The sequence below is a fragment of the Pipistrellus kuhlii genome, unplaced genomic scaffold (assembly GCF_014108245.1).
Source record: "Pipistrellus kuhlii isolate mPipKuh1 unplaced genomic scaffold, mPipKuh1.p scaffold_m20_p_4, whole genome shotgun sequence".
NCBI classification, from domain to species: domain Eukaryota; kingdom Metazoa; phylum Chordata; class Mammalia; order Chiroptera; family Vespertilionidae; genus Pipistrellus; species Pipistrellus kuhlii.
Genome location: NW_023425540.1, coordinates 14,720,270 through 14,736,316, shown reverse-complemented (window position 1 = coordinate 14,736,316; position 16,047 = coordinate 14,720,270). Strand labels below are relative to the sequence as shown.

General features: G+C 45.6%; 1 protein-coding gene across 2 annotated transcripts in view; it reads left to right on the top strand.

Annotated features, from left to right (window-relative positions):
• The first annotated feature begins 411 nt into the window (after positions 1–411).
• MYO10 (myosin X) overlaps positions 412–16,047 on the top strand; it is a 189,963-nt gene continuing 174,327 nt past the window's right edge. For both annotated transcript variants that reach the window (XM_036411036.2, XM_036411035.2), the window contains exon 1: positions 412–950. In XM_036411036.2, the coding sequence (XP_036266929.1) occupies positions 930–950 (21 nt within the window). In that variant the 5' untranslated portion in view covers positions 412–929. The remainder of the gene's footprint in view (positions 951–16,047) is intronic.

Sequence of the window (16,047 nt, the reverse complement as noted above, 5' to 3'; positions counted from 1 at the left end):
ACAAAAGAATCTCTCCGCCCCTCCTCCCCGGCGACTATTTGGTTTCTATCACCCGAGGAAGAAAGTCAACTCCCCCGCCAGCCTTTAGGTGGGGAGGCGGGGACAGGAGTGGAGCCACTGGGAACCCGCCTTCCCGGCCCGCCGCCGCCGCCGCAGAGCCTGGAGCGGCCCAGGCGGGGGAGTGGGCGGGGCCTACAGCCCAGGCGCGGAGTGGGCGGAGCCTACAGCCCAGGAGCGGAGTGGGCGGGGCCTGGGTGGTAGGCGGGGCGGGGCGTGCCAAGGAAGCGCGGGGCGGGGTTGGCTCCCGGACTGGGCTCCTGGAGGGGCGGGGCGACGCGGCCTGGCGGGCGTGGCCTGGAGAGCGGATAGGGGCGGGGCTTGTGCGGATCGGGGCGGGGCTTGTGCTCCCGGTCTGCAAGTCCCTGAGCCTCCTCGCTGAGCCGGCTGAGCCGCGGAGCCCGAATACTTTTCGCGGCGGCGCTCGCACCGGGAAAACGACTCCGGGGCTCGCCTTGTGTGGCCGCAGTCCCCGTGCCGGCGCCCCGCGCCTCCGGGCCGCAGCTCAGGAGGGAGGGGGAGCACTCCCCAACCCCCCTACCCCCCGCCGATCCCCCTATCCCCGGGGAAGAATGTGCCACCAGCTGTTCTCCGCTCGCGTGCGCTGCGCCCAGAAGTGAAGAACTTGGAGGAAGAAGAGGAGACAAAGGCTGCGCTCGGGACCGATGAGTTAGAGAAGTGGGTTTGGGCAGACAAAAGGTGCTGGAGACGAGCCGGGGGATGAAGCGATGGCCGCGGGAGGACCCCTAGGGCTGCAGAGTGCCTGGGAGCCGCGCCGTGACATGCACGGTTTCTAACCCCGGACCTTCCGCCGGGCTGACTTCTTGGAGCTGGACACCCGACGCGGGCAAGTCGGGAGACGCACGGGAACAATGGACAACTTCTTCCCCGAGGTGAGTGCGCCCGCGGCCCCGCGCGGGCTCCCCGCTTCCTGCCCGGACCTGGCCGGGGTGCCCTGGAGGGAGGAACCTGCCCCCGCGCCGGGCGCCCGCCTGGGTGCCTTGCCCCTAAGCCCTGGAGGGCGAGGCTTCCCGGGAATCGCCTGGAATCACCCCCTCGGGATGAGTGAGCCGAGGCAGGTTTTGTTTGCTCCCGCGCTTCCTTCCCCCTTTGCCCCGGGAGGTAGCGAAGGTGAGCTCCCTTCTGCGCGGGGAGCGGGCTCACCGGGTCCCCGCCGGAGGGGGCGGCGGCGGCGCCCCGGGCCTGGCCGGGGACTGGTGCTCGCCCGGCTACCTGGGTGCAGGAAGCCCCGTAAAATGTTCCGCCGGGACGTGCCTTTCTCCAAGAAAGGTCTGGCATTTCCTTTGCAAAAAAAAACACAAAAACGTGCCGGCTTCCTGTGCGCGGGGTGCAAACCCTTCCAGGGGAGGCGGCTGCGATGAAGGGTGAGCGGGAAAGGCCAGTTTAATCATTCACCGTGTCCTCCGCCCGCCGGACCGCTGGCGTGTGACCTGCACTTCTCCCCTGGAAGCAAGCGCTCTGCAGGGTCTGAGATCCTCCCGGGGGGTGAGATCAAAAGATCAGGTGTTTGTGGCTGACTGCCCTTGGCAGATTTTTGAATGTGAATGTCAAGAAAATCATTTAGGGCTAACCTTGGCCATCTAGAAAAGATTTAACGGATGCTCCTTTTTAGGTTCACGGAGGACGGGACACCTCTGTGACTTGAAATCCTTGACTGGAGGAGAGCCCTCTCCCCTGTCTCTCCCTCTGGGTCCAGCGGTACTGTCCTCTCTTGGCTCCCTTTCCTTTCTTGGCTGTGTTTATTTAATAAAGTTCTGTTTTAAGTTGGAGGTTCGAAGTGGCTCAAAAGTAAACTTGGTTGACTTAAGGGAGTCAGATGTGACTTTTCATGGAAAGCCAGGAAAGGGGGGTGGAGGGTGTTTTGTGAATCCAGGACGGTTCTGGAATGTTCCTGCAAATGAGGTTGGGGAGGGGTTTGCATCTGTGTTCCCTGACTTGCTTTTTCAGACTTGATTGGATAGAAGTCATTCTGCTCTCGGGATGCCCACGTAGACAGCTATTTATAATGGCCAAAGTGATAAATATATTCTTGTGTCATAGTAATACCCAGTTTTTTCATAGTGAATTAGACATCCATTAATATGTATTTCTACCCTTTTTTAGAGAATGAAATCTATAAATGTGAGACTGTAGCGTTTTCTAATCCGTAGAACTTCTTTTTTTTAAAATATATTTTTATTGATTTTGTACAGAGAGGAAGGGAGAGAGATAGAGAGTTAGAAACATCGATGAGAGTCATCGATCAGCTGCCTCTTGCACACCCCCTACTGGGGATATGCCCGCAACCAAGGTACATGCCCTTGACCGGAATCGAACCTGGGACCCTTCAGTCCCCAAGCCGACGCTCTATCCATTGAGCCAAACCGGTCTTGGCCTAATCCGTAGAACTTCTTGCCTGCAAGAAGGTACGAGAACTTTTTGCAGATTAAGCCATGATGAAAGACCAGTGGGCTTTTATCTGTAAGAAAACCTAGGCTGACTGTAGGACACTCATTCTTAACTTTTTTTGCCTTTATTTTGCTTTTGCCTGTTCTGGTTCCTTAGAAGACATGATAGGATATAGGACTTGTATTGAGTTTTTTGGGATCTCAGTCTCCATGAAGCCTGTCTGCATTACAGGGGGTCTGTGGCCTCCCCTTGGGAAGAACTCTGCCCCCTAGTGAGAGTGGGGGGAACTTCAAGATAACGTGGGACAGATGCCTCTCACATTTTCAGGTTGAAAAACTTGTTCCTTACACTATACTTTGGTTCAGTGTAAGGTCACCTGGTGGTTGGATTTTATTTCAGTGATGAATGTAATACTGGAGTTGGCTTTTACTGATCATCCATCCCCTTCATTTCCCAGTCGAAGCATTTTAAGTCAAAGATTAAGTCACTTGCCCAAGGTTGAAGAGTTCATAGAATCCAGAGCCTTTCCCCTCTGTTGCTGGTGGAAATGTTCATTTTGAGGATATTTTCATTTATTTAAAGTTATATTTTTAATGCTGTGGTGTATTTCTAATCAGCCTTCAAAGTTCCGCCCCTGAGGTGGAGGCCAGCAGGGCAATGAGGGCAGCCACACATGGCTGTATTAATTGAAAATAAACTCCTAATTTAGTCTCTCTGTTTAGTGTTCTATAACAGAGCCTCCTTTTCTGAAACTTCCCAGTGAAGAAAATCTTGTTATGTCCCATGAGAGTAGAAACAGTAAGTGTGGAAGTGATATTTCCAAGGACGTGTGTCCTGTTCACTAATGGTGTCCTGTTCTTTGGTAATTTTTCCCGTTGTGATTTGGGCATGTTGACTTGTTTCTTGTTCGACGACAACTTGAAGCTAATGCTAACGGTTGTGAACAAAACATTGAAGGAAATGTTACATGTATTAGCTTCATGTATGAATGGCCAAATAATAAGGAAATAAGAGTTACGTGGTTCTTGGAGCGGTTACTCAGATCAGGGCCAGGGTTTCTCAAACTGGGTTCCAGTGTCACTTTGGGCCAGTTCATTCTTTGTTTTAGGGGGACTGTTCTGTGCGTTGTAGGGTGTTGAGCAGCATCTCTGGCTTCTAGATGCTAGGAGAGCCCCCAAGTTGTGACAACTAAAATGTCCGCGGACATTGCCAAATGAGCCTTGGGGAGCAAAATCACCGCCACTTGAGAACCACCTAGCTGTACCCAGAAAGCAGTTGCCTCGTGGAATGAATTCTCATGTGTGTTGCATGCACAGCCCTCTGGCCTTGGAGTTTCTGCTGTAAGTAAGCAGCAGACATCTGTGAGTCTCGCAACCCTCAGCTGATGGCTGCTGACTTCCAAGTGTGTGTACCCTGGGATTGGAGAAACTGAGTACCCCACGCTCCCTAATAGAGTTTGTTTCTTCATGGTCTGCCTTTAGATATTTATGGCTGCGCTCAAGTAAATTGTGTGTACACTTCTGGGAAAACGAGGTGTGTGCTTTTTAGCATTTAGAGGTAAGTTGTTAAAAAGTTTACTTTAGGCAGCAACTAGATTTGGTATGCCTGTAACCAAAGCAATTAAAAAAATAGCCAAACAATCTCAACCAGCACAGCGGCCAGATGACTGTGCAAATGTGTTGTTGATATTTTGAAGTGGATGCTGTTTCCAGGGCCAAGGTGGACAAATAAGGACACTGGTGGGCAAATAAGCATCTACCAGTTGAACTCATACATGAGCTTGACTTTTCTGTTTTCCATTCTAGGGAGAGGAGTGGTACAATGGCTGTTCAAGCAAAAGCTCTCTTTTGAGGGTTATTCATGGGACATTCATACACTTTGATTTTTCAGAATAAATATGTAAAATGTACACACATATATAATACTAAGACATCCAGGAACAGAAAGTAGTATGAATGTTTTAAGAGGGATAAATCATTAAGTACAACTAGAATGTTCCCCACTATTTCTTATGGCCTGGTTCACTCCAGGTTGAAAAAACTCAACTCGCAAAAGGCTCAGTGGAAACACCTTTTTCCTCAACACAGTTTGGGTTTGGTTTGTACCTGGAGTTGTTCAAAGAGTTGTTTTGTTATTGCTGTTGTTGTTTAAAGTATTTTACAGAGAGGGAAGGAGAGGGATAGAAAGCTAGAATCATCAATTAGCTGCCTCCTACACAACCCCCATTGGGGATGTGCCCGCAACCAAGGTACATGCCCTTGACCAGAATCGAACTTGGGACCCTTCAGTCCGCAGGCCGATGCTCTATCCACTGAGCCAAACCGGCTTTGGCATTCAAAGCGCTTTTTAAGGTGCTAAGACTGTTTGAGCTTATTTTTTTCATAGAATTTTATTTTGTTTGGGTTTTAGAGCTTCTTGGTATTTCTTGTTTTTGTCCCCAAAAAAATCAAGACTCTTATTTTTGGCAGCTCCTTCCCTCCCCGCAAACCATCTCTCCCAGGCCGACGGGAAGTGCCTTGTCTCACCAGATCCTGAAGCACCCACCCTTTTGATGGCTGTATAATAGAACCAGAGCATGTGCTTTCTCTCACCGGGGGGTTACAGTGTCTTGCCTTTTTTTGCACACCCTCAAAGATTTCTGTTGTCAAGTACATTTTTTGGCCCCTGTCACGTTGGGAACAGCAAAGCCCCGGGAGCAGCTGCAAGCAAGACAGTTGTTGCCAGCAGATCTCCCTGGCCAGGCTGCGGAAGGGCTGCTCCCCACATGCCATGTGGCCTCTACAAAACCAGGCACAGACCGGCCTGGGCAGGGCCTTCATAGTATTAACCAGAGCGCTGGAGGGAGCGAGCAGAGTGTCTGCTGTTCTAGCTCTGCTGGCTGTAAGAGGGGTCACCTGTAAGGACAGGAGCCTGGGAGGTGCTCTTCTGTTGAGGTTCGTGGGCGAGGCTACCTTTTGGGTTAATGGGTTTGCAAAATTTTGCTTTCAGGGCCATTGCCATGTAACGTACATTTTCATGTCATTCATTTGCAGGGAACATTTCAAGAATGAGTAACCCGTGAAGTCTGCATTAAGCTTGGCAAGACTTCCTCATGCCGAAAGGCCCCTGGGCAGAGGGAAAGCACCCCATCCCCAAAGCAGGAAAGATGTGGCCTCTGGGGAGCCCCTTGTCCCCCTCCCCGCTGAGGGAGCTTGGCCTGGTTACCTGACCTTGCTGGCCTTGATTTCTCTGGTCTGTAATTGGGCAAAATGGTGTTGACCCTGCATGGAGTTAGAGATAAGGTTTACAGATCCCTTGGCACGGGGTAGGTGGGTGACTAATAGTAAGGGTTTAGTTATAGTAACTGAGCAATGAAGCTCGGGCGGCTGTCCGTGGCAAGTGAATCCCAGCACTCACAGGCCTTAGAGCTTTCCCAGGGATTGTTTCTGGTGCTGGATTGCATATATTAACCTGCTCCCTTTCAACCTGTACACTCTACAATACAACACAGAGTTTGTATTTCCAGAATTCTGTCTTAAAAGCATCTCCAGATTGCTTACAAAATCAAGTTCACGTTCCCGAGTCTGGTTTTCCAGGCTTTCTGACCTTGCAACTGTCTTCCTTCATCCCCTCCCCGGGATGGGGCTCCTGAGCTCCCTTACCAGCCCTGCCCGCACCTCTGTGCAGGCCGCCCTTGCCGCTGATCAGATGGCCTGCCTGCCCGACTGCCTTTCGAAACCGCCTCTGACAGGTCTAGTTCACGCTGACCCCTACCTCTCTTTCCTCTGAACTTGACTCTGCCTTTTTGGTCATCTTAGGAATTTGCTCCTGCCCTTAGAGGCTTTACATACCTTCTCTGGTCCCACCCCCTCTTAAGTGAGTAAACAGAGCCTGGAGAGGTTAAATATCCCATTTACAGATTTTATCACCTCGTTTGCACTGAAAGGTCCTCAAGGATGGGATTCTATCCTTGAATAGCCTTTACTTTCCCCTCAAGTACAGATTTTTTTTCTTTGTATCACGGGAGGGGAGATATTCATATCTTTTTTATTAATTACAAAGCATTTTACAGTTCTCTGAAGACAGTGATAAATAAAGGTTAATGTTTACTGAGTGCTCTCTATGTGTGCCCCACATGTTCCACTCAACAGTTCACATTCACTGCCTCATTTAATCCATTTAGTAACCGTATGGGTAAGGAAAGTGAGGCACAGAGAGGTTAAGTTATTGGCCCAGTGTCACACAGCTAGGAAATGACGGCCAGGATTGGAACCCAGACCAGTGGTCTTCAGAGCCTCGGTGCTCTTCACAGCTCTTCACAGTGCTTTTCTCTGCTGTTGGTGTCCTTAGCCAAAGTGCCCTGTAGAGTAGGCACTTAGTAAGTGATTTTTGAGTTGAAAACAGCATGAGAGTTTGGGAAAACAAGTGATCCACACCCCAGAAACATTGGGAACCCAGCAGGAAATTCTGAATCAGCGTTTGAAGACGCCGCTAATTTTTATTTGGTTTGTTCTTGACTTAGGAAAGACAAGTATCTTCTATTTCTTTGTAAAATGTGACTTTTTTTTTTTTTTTATGTGACTTCTAAAGCCACTGGCCCCAGCTTACTGAGGATGGTAGGGAGATTGTAAAAGAAGGCGCTTAGAAAACTGGATTTTTGAGAAGTGTTTATTTTATGAAAAGAAAGGGTTGGAAGACTATAAATTTTCTCTCCAATCCTACTGCTCAGTTATTGGAGTATTCCTCCATCAGATTTCTTGATGGAATCTCCTCTTTCCAGTATAGATTCCCGCTCCTTTCCCACAGTTTCTGCTATCAGTTGTGGTCTACTTGTTAGCTTGTGGATGCTCATGGGGTGATCATAATAACAGCGAGCAGGAACCTTCCCTTGAAGAACGTTTTCTGCTGCTTTCGCTCTGAGGGCTTTCAGAAAATGTGTCCACCAGGCCAAAGGAACTTAAATCTATTTTGATTTCCCATATTTCAGCAGAATCACTAATTTTATTGTGGTCATGATGTTCACAATAATTTGTGTATTATTGATAGTAGCACCAAAGTAGAAAATCTTTCTTGAGTCATTGTGTGGTTCTTAGATTTGTTTCTGTATTAATTTCAGTTTGGAGAAGGCCTGCTTTGTTAAATCTGAGCATTAGTTACTGGCATTGTCAACAGAACTCATATAGCCATATTTATATTTACAAAGGAATAGGATTGCATATGGTAAATTATTAATATTATAGTATTTACATAATTTTGTAATTTTATTTTGTCAATGTCATTGTGAATCTAACCATTTAAAAAATGATTTCAGAGAGGAAGGGAGAGATAGAAACACCAATGATGAGAGAGAGAATCATTGATTGGCTGCTTCCTGCTCACCCCCCACTGGGGACAGAGCCCTCAACCCAGGAAGCAAACCATGACATTCTGGTTCATAGGTTGGGACTCAACCACTGAGCCATACTATTCCTTAAAACGATCTTTAGGCCCATTAAATATTTCTTAAATTGTTTTTCAAAGTTTTCAGTGCTGTGCGTATTATAAAGAAAACTGAACACAGAAGTTAATTTATTAAAAACTTATTTTCAGAGGAGACTATACATGCACCTTGGCCATGAAATCGTTTACATAAAAATGATTGGGGATCATGTGTGTGTAAATTTTTTTCCTTTCTAGTCATACAAATATTTTTATTTCCTTTATCTGATTTTTAAGTATGTTCTTGAAATATCAATTTTGTTGCATGTTTCACATTTGTTCCTTTTTGATTGAGGAAATTTTTTCTTTAATATTTTAAAAAACACATGTTTAAAGTGAAATGGCTAAATTCATTCTGTTTGGGGTTGGGGGAAGATTTTGCTAGTATTATTAATGGTAAGTAATAGTTCATATCAAATTACTGCCAGTACTGCAAGTTTGAAATTAATAATATTTTTCACCCAAGACCATGATTAGCTCTTAGCGGAACTTCTGTTAACTGTGTGTGTGTGTGTGTGTGTGTGTGTGTGTGTGTGCCTTTGTGATGTACAGGGCACTCTAAAGCCTGTAGCCCAAGGCAGGTGTCCTAGGTGTCCAGTTCTAAGAGTGGGCCTGCCCATCTCTCCTGAGCATGTATCCTCATTTAAATGACCATTTTAGGTTGTTTCTAGTTGTTTGCTTTTACAGAAGACATCACACAAACAGTCTTGTTCCTGTGTCATTTGCATGCTTGTCTGATTATGTCTTAAGGATACCATTTTCATCAAGGTGGAGATGTTTCATCAAAGAGTTTGGCATATTTTTCCTACCATTTGGCACAAAAAGTTTTGTGAGATATGCCAGTGCAGCTCACTGCAGGCACAGCCAGACACTCTGTCATGATGTACTTATGATAAGAGGGATCTTGTAACTTCTTGTTGGTGACATGGGCTGCTTACCAGAGGATATTAACATTTCTGTGGCCACTGTCAGGTTCTTCTGGAAGTCTGGGTGGAGGAGAGAGGCATTCTTCTCAGTTATTAGCAGGGCTGGTGATTTATGGATGGCCCCCAGAAAACTCTGTGTGGTTGCTAATGTTCATTCAGACCAAAACACACATAAGGGATGCAGCCTTGGGCTGCGTGAGGAACCATTGACCATTTTTTTAGGGTGTTATTTGTATGGATTTTTCTTTTACTTCTCATTCCTTTGCACTGTAAGTATCCTTGAGCGTTAATCCTGGGCCACAACAGTTACGGGTTGGTTGGTTGGTTGTTTTAATTGTAGGGATTTGGGTGACATGCAGCACTGGTGTGTGTGTGTGTGTGTGTGTGTGTGTGTGTGTGTGTGTGTGTTTGATTTGAAGGCTTATTATTCTTATGAATTACCCCTAGGAAGCCTTTCCATGAACTTTGAAATCAAAGTGTTGAGTGCTAGGTGCCAATAGCACTGCATCTTCTACGATGTTGTCATTGCATGCAGCCTTGCCTCTGTTTATTTCCTCCCCCATTTTGTTCTTTTAATGACTGGGCTCAGGGCCAGGGTATTCAGCCCTCTGGTGGTTTTCAGCCCCAAATTTGCAGATGTGGATAAGTGTGCCCTCCCTCTGAGCCTTCTCGACCTCAACACTGTTGACATTTTCAGCTGGATCAGCCTTTGCATTTAGGAGCTGTCCTGTGCATTGTGGGGTGTTGAGTAAGATCCCTGGACTCTAACCCATAGATGCCAGTAGCACTCACCTCCTCAGCTGTGATAACCAAAACCATTTCCAGACATTGCACATGTCCCCTGGGGAAGAAGGGGCTGCAAAGTGGCTCCAGTTGAGAATCACTTGCTGTGTCCATACTTTCATGGCCATACGTTAAAGTTGAGTCTCACTAGTATCCAAACCCTAAATCCTGGATTATCATCTAAGTCGTGGGTTAAGTTGTTTGGTCTGGTTAGAATACCCACATCTGGCTGTACCCTCCGTCCAAGGCTTTTACTGGTCCCCCTTCTAGAGTTTGACCTCTTACTCCCTAAGTTCCCTTTCAGATCCTCTCCCCAGAGCATTAGAGAAATATATGGTTGGAGCGTTGTTCCATACACCAAAAGGTGGCAGGTTTGATTCCCGGACAAGGCACATACACAGGTTGTAGGTTTGATCCCCGATTGGGGCACATGCTAGAGGCAATTGATTGATGTTTCTCACATCGATGTTTCTCTCTTTCTCCCTTCCTCCCTTCCTCCCTTCCTTCCTTTCTCTCAAACCAATTTTAAGAAAAACTTTAAAAAAAGGCATTCCTGCCGAAACCAGTTTGGCTCAGTGGATAGAGCATAGGTCTGTGAACTGAAAGGTCTCAGGTTTGATTCCAGTCAGGCGCATGTACCTTGGTTGTGGGCACATCCCTGGTGGGGGGCGTATAGGAGGCAGCTTGTCAATGTTTCTCTCTCATCGATGTTTCTAGCTCTCTATCCCTTTTCCTTCCTCTCTGTAAAAAATCAATAAAATATATATTTTTTTAAAAAAAAAAGGCATTTCTATCATCCATCAGTATCTCAGCAGGACTGAATGGAAAGGGGATTTGATTCCTAGGAAATCAAAGGCCACTGACAGTGCCCTGACTTGAGTCAGGTGTATGGTGATGGCAGAGTGAGGGGTCATCCTGTAGGAGGTGTGAGAAGCAATAGCCTCCACCCACTTGATCAGCCAGGGACTGGGCCATCCCGATACCCAAGTCCTGGGACACTATCGGAACTACTCTCACACATAGCCAATTACTGTGCCAACCTACTAGGCTCTGTCTGTCACCCCCTGGGTCTCTGATCTTGCTCCTTTTTTTTTTTTTTTACTTTTTAAAATACATTTTATTGATATTTTACAGATAGAGAGCTAGAAACGTCGATGAGAGAAAAACATGGACCAGCTGCCTCTTGTACACCCCCTACCGGGGATGTGCCTGCAACCAATGTACATGGCCTTGACCGGAATCGAACCTGGGACCTTTCAGTCCACAGACCGACGCTCTACCACTGAGCCAAACCGGTTTCGGCTCCTTTTTTCTTTTTATAATTAAATGGAGTCCATCCATTTCATACCTGGTCTTCCTCTTTTCCTGCTGCTTTTTATTTCCCCCCGCATTGTTGTCTTTTCCAGAGAACCCTGCGTTATCATGACGTGCCCAAAGTAGGACAGTTTGTCAGTTTTTACTCCAGCGATATTTCGGGCTTGATTTAATTGAGGGATCCCTTATTGATCTTTCTGGTCATCCAGGGTATCTGAAGAACTCTCTCCAATGCCATATTTCGAGAGAATTAATGTTTTTCCTATCGGCCTTCTTCACTGTCCAGTCTTCCAATCCATACATAGTAATTGAGAATAGGAGTCTGTGGATGGTCTCAGCCCTGGTCTCTGATGGCACATGTTTGCTCTTGGTGATCTTTCCTAATTCTTCCACCGCTGCCCTTGGAGCCTCTCTTTGGAAACCATGTATCTTTCCAAGGCCAAGTTGCCTGTGGGCATTTTCCACATCTAGTGGATGTGTTGTCAGACGTGGAGTTTTCAGTGGGCACTATTGCTGAACTGCTTTCAGATTTTTAAGAAGATAAAAGTTAGCAGCCTCCCCACACTTTTACACATTTTTGCCTTGGGGTCATCAGAATACTGCTTGTGAATCGTAAGTCCTGTGTTTCCAAAGATTTTCATTCTCCAGGGATTCTTTCAAGAATAGGTGCCAAGTTCAACTTCAAAAATATGAAGTCAGGTGCAGACTGTAATTTCTGACCTTAATTTTTTCAGCTTTTGAGAACCACTGGAATTCTTGGATGTACCTCTTGGTAACGTGGTATTTTCCAGCCATGAGTTTCCTTCTTGCCTTTGTGCTGATCTGGTAGGTTACCTTACTCTGTATTGGGTCCTAAATCGTATTCACTTAAGGTTCTCGTTGCAAAAGCCCTGTGTCTTTCCTATAAATTTTTCAAAGATGGAGTCTCATGTTTTTTTCAAAGTTACCATAAGAAGAAAAAACATTGGATAAAATGAGTTCTTGGTTGTGAAAGTAGGATGAGTGGATTCTATCATATTTTGGAGAGAAAGCCAGGCAGGGGCTGTTTTGCCTAAGCTGTGAAGGGTCATTTGGACATCTGTCTCTCCAACATAATTATTTCTCAGTATTTCATTTTTAAAAAATTAAAATATGAGTCATCGATTCTAAGAGTAAAAATGGGGAGCAAAACTCATCCTAGCTTGACTTTCCCAGGCCCTGCTCATTTGCAGTTGTATGCCATGCTCAGAAAGTGTGCTTCGGAAGTGGACAACCTCCCTCAAGGAGTTCAGAGAGCTCTGACAGGGCTGGAGCTCAGTCTTTACGCTCCTGTTATTTCTGCGATATCAAGTGGATTCCTTTTACCCGGAGACACAGAGAACTGGGTTACTTTACTGAAAATCTGCCACAGATGATGGGGTCAGAAATACAACTCAGGTTGTGTCTTTTAAGTCTCTTAAAAATCCCCACAGCCTCGTAAACCCCCACCAGATCCCTAAATGGTAATCTTTAGAACTGGCCTGTGCATATGAGACAGGAAATGGGCTATCCTCAAGAGCTAAAGGCCCCGGGAGGGTTTCCTTTTGAGTTATTGTAAAATGTTTGATGAAGTTGAAGAGCTAGTCCCTCCAGGAAAGCAGAATTCTGGAAGTTTATTTATTTATTTGTTTGTTTGTTTGTTTGTTTATATAAAGGCTATATCCTATCTTTACCTTACAGAGGACAAAATTACCTTTTAAAGAAAAAATATTTATTCTAGTAGTGTTCTCTAAGTCGTCAGTGGTTTATTTGTCCAAGGAAGAAATATGATGTATCATTAGGATTTGATATCCTGAAGGACTTTGGTAACAGATTGAATAAATGGAACTCAGACCCCGCAAGTGTGGCTCAGTGGTTGAGCATTGACCTATGAACCAGGAGATCAAAGTTCGATTCCCAGTCAGGGCACATGCCCAGGTTATAGGCTCCATCCCCAATGTGGGGCTTGCAGGAAGCAGCCGATCAATGATTCTCTTTCATCATTGATGTTTTTAAAGTCTCTGTCTCCCTCTTCTTCTCTGAAATCAATACAAATATATTTTTTCAAAAAGGAACTCAGCCCTGGGGCTTAACCAGGGTTATTTTTTTGTTCAGCCTTCATGTCCCCTACATTTTATTTTAACTGGTTTATCACTTACCTTATGTGGATTAATTTATTTCATCTCCGCAACAGTCTTAATGTGATTGGTACCATTCTCCTCTGCATTTTACATAGGAGATATACAGAGTCTTAGAAGTTGAGTAATTTTCTCAAGTTCGCACAGCTGGGAAGTAGTGGAACCAGGATTTGGACCCAAAGATGGACTTGGATTCATGTGGAGGTGCAGGTAGTGGGTCTTGTAAATAGAAGGAGGTATGGATAGCATCTGTGTGGGGATCTTTGGGAACGTGTATTTGCTTCTCCAAAGTCGTGATGCAAGAGAGGAAGAATTACCCATTTTTGCCAGCAACTGGAGTAAGGAATAGAAACTTTCCTTCAATCCATCAGAGCGAAAACACAGTCCTCTGATTGTTAATGTGATAGCAGCAAGTGAGCACTCGTAGGTGAACACTGTTTGGGAAGAAGATTCAGAGACTAGTTCCAAAGAAACTTTTATAGGTTTCTCTGGGGAGCATCTCTACTGAAGGCGAAGGTCACACTAGATTTCCTAAGTCATTTGTCTTGGCTTTTGTCTGTTTCTGACAACCCCCAGCTTCCCGCGAAGTGATGCCGCGAGAGGCATGTTTGCTTTGGAACCTGTGGGCAGTTTTGTGAATCTTGCTTGTCATCTGCAGAGCGGACAGCTGCTGTCGGCCTTGTGGATGTCAGCGGCCCTCATCACAGATGTGGGCGTTTGAGCTATTCATATCTTCCTCAGCAAAGAGGGGGGAAGTGCCGCTTCATTCCCATTCAGGGATAAATTTCTTTTACAGGGATTTTTTTTTTTTTAAAGGAATTTTAGGTTCATAGCAAGCAATAAAATTTTAAGGAACTATTTGGGAGATTGACCTTCCTTCAAGTGAGAAGTTTAAAGTTTTTTATCGATTTCAGAGAGGAAGGAAGAGGAAGAGAGAGATAGAAACATCCATGATTACAGAGAATCATTGATCAGCTACCTCTTGCAAGTCCCCTACTGTGGATCAAGCCCACAACCCGGGCGTGTGCCCTTGATCAGAATTGAACCTGGGATCTTTCAGTTTGCAGGTCAACGCTCTATCCACTGAACCAAACCAGCTAGGGCTATGTTAGTTAATTTATTCCAAAATCTATTTTTATAGTATTTAATGAAAAGTAAATACACTTATTAGGTATAAAAATGTATATTTATATAGTGAGATATAAAGTTATTTTTTTCCTGGCTTCCTTAACTATGAGCTTGCACTTGATCCCAAAACTAAGGGGAAATAGACAGTTGGACAAGTTGTGTCATCGGACACCAGGAAACCCGATGTGTGTTTCTGAGACGGAAGGAAGTTGGGCGGGCCAGCATCAGGGATCTGCACTCTGCTCCCTGGACCTCCCTCCCCTGATAATAACCCAGCACTCAGGTTACCCATCTTGATAAAACAAGAGGCAGCTTCTTGGAACCAGTGAAAGGCCACACCTCAGTTTGGATGAGTAAGGGTGTGATTTTTTTCCTCTTCCTGCTTAATTTTCACCTGGCCTGTTGTTTCCTCGCAAGCCACAGGAATGAATCACCGAAAGCTTGATAAAGGCTGTTGAATGAGCCAGGAGAACTCTTCATTTGCTGAAAATAATTGGGAGGCTATTTAGAAGTTTACACCCTTACGGCTGGCGCTCCCCAAACCTGCTGGCAGGAGGGGAATTAAGTTGGGTTTGTTTTAAAGTTCCTGGGCTCAATCTGCGGTTTTAGGAGTGAGCGGTTTTAAGAAAAAAAAATTTATTTGTTTTATGGAGATAGAATTGACATAAAATTGTAAGAAGTTTAAAGTGTACATTGTGGTAGGAGTGAGTTCTTTATGTTTCTCCTCACCTTCTCCCCCTCTCCCTTCTAGCAGGACAGGAGAACACAATTTAATCTGATGCTCTTGGGACCTTGCTGCTTCTTAACATGTAAGATGCTGTCAATGAGGCATCTTCCTAGATGAACTGTAGAGTCATGCATGCTTTGTTTATTTTTATTTTATTTTTAAAAATATATATTTTATTGATTTTTTTACAGAGAGGAAGGGAGAGGGATAGAGAGTTAGAAACATCCATGAGAGAGAAACATCGACTAGCTGCCTCCTGCACACCCCCTACTCAACCAAGGTACCTGCCTTTGACCGGAATTGAACCTGGGACCTTTCAGTCTGCAGACCGACGCTCTATCCACTGAGCCAAACCGGTTTCGGCCATGCTTTGTTTATCGACTGGGAATCATTTAAATGGGCTCTGCAGGACTCCATATGGGGTGTTTCATTTGTTAGAATAAGGGTCTGTGCCACTATCTGCTGACACACGGTTAACTTGAGTGGGTATTTTGTTGGGCATTAGCTGACCCTGACATGGAATGAGGTTTCTGGAGATGGTTCCTGATGGAAGTCTGGGCTTGATAGGTCGGTAATGAGGCCTCAGCGATGACACTGTCATCATTAACACTCTGACCAAGGCCATTGAACTTGTAAGGGACCCGCACCAAGTACTTATTCTCCCCACTCAGTTAATTCAGATTAATAAGCAACCTGAGTATGGTGAGCAGTTTCTTTGCTTTAGAGATCACCTTGTTAAAAGACCACTGTTGGTGGAATTCAGCAAGATTCTGGTGTGTGAAGGGACCTGTGAGGGACCCGGCAGGTGTGAGACTAAGGCTATGCTAAAATTGACATCTAGGCTTAGTGGGATTCTCACCCCGGCCTTACTGAGACCATGATGTCATGAAGGGGGCACCAGAGGACTCAGAGGAGGTACTGTTGATTAACCCATGAACCTGAAATGTCCCTAAGGTTTATCCAGACGCTGTAAACTTCTAAAACTAACAAGATACAGTATATTTATGAGACATTAACTTAGTAGCATTACTATGCTAAACCCTTCATATACATCATGCAATTACGGTACATCCTCTGCATGTTCGCAACTCTTGTTAATCTCAGTAGAGTT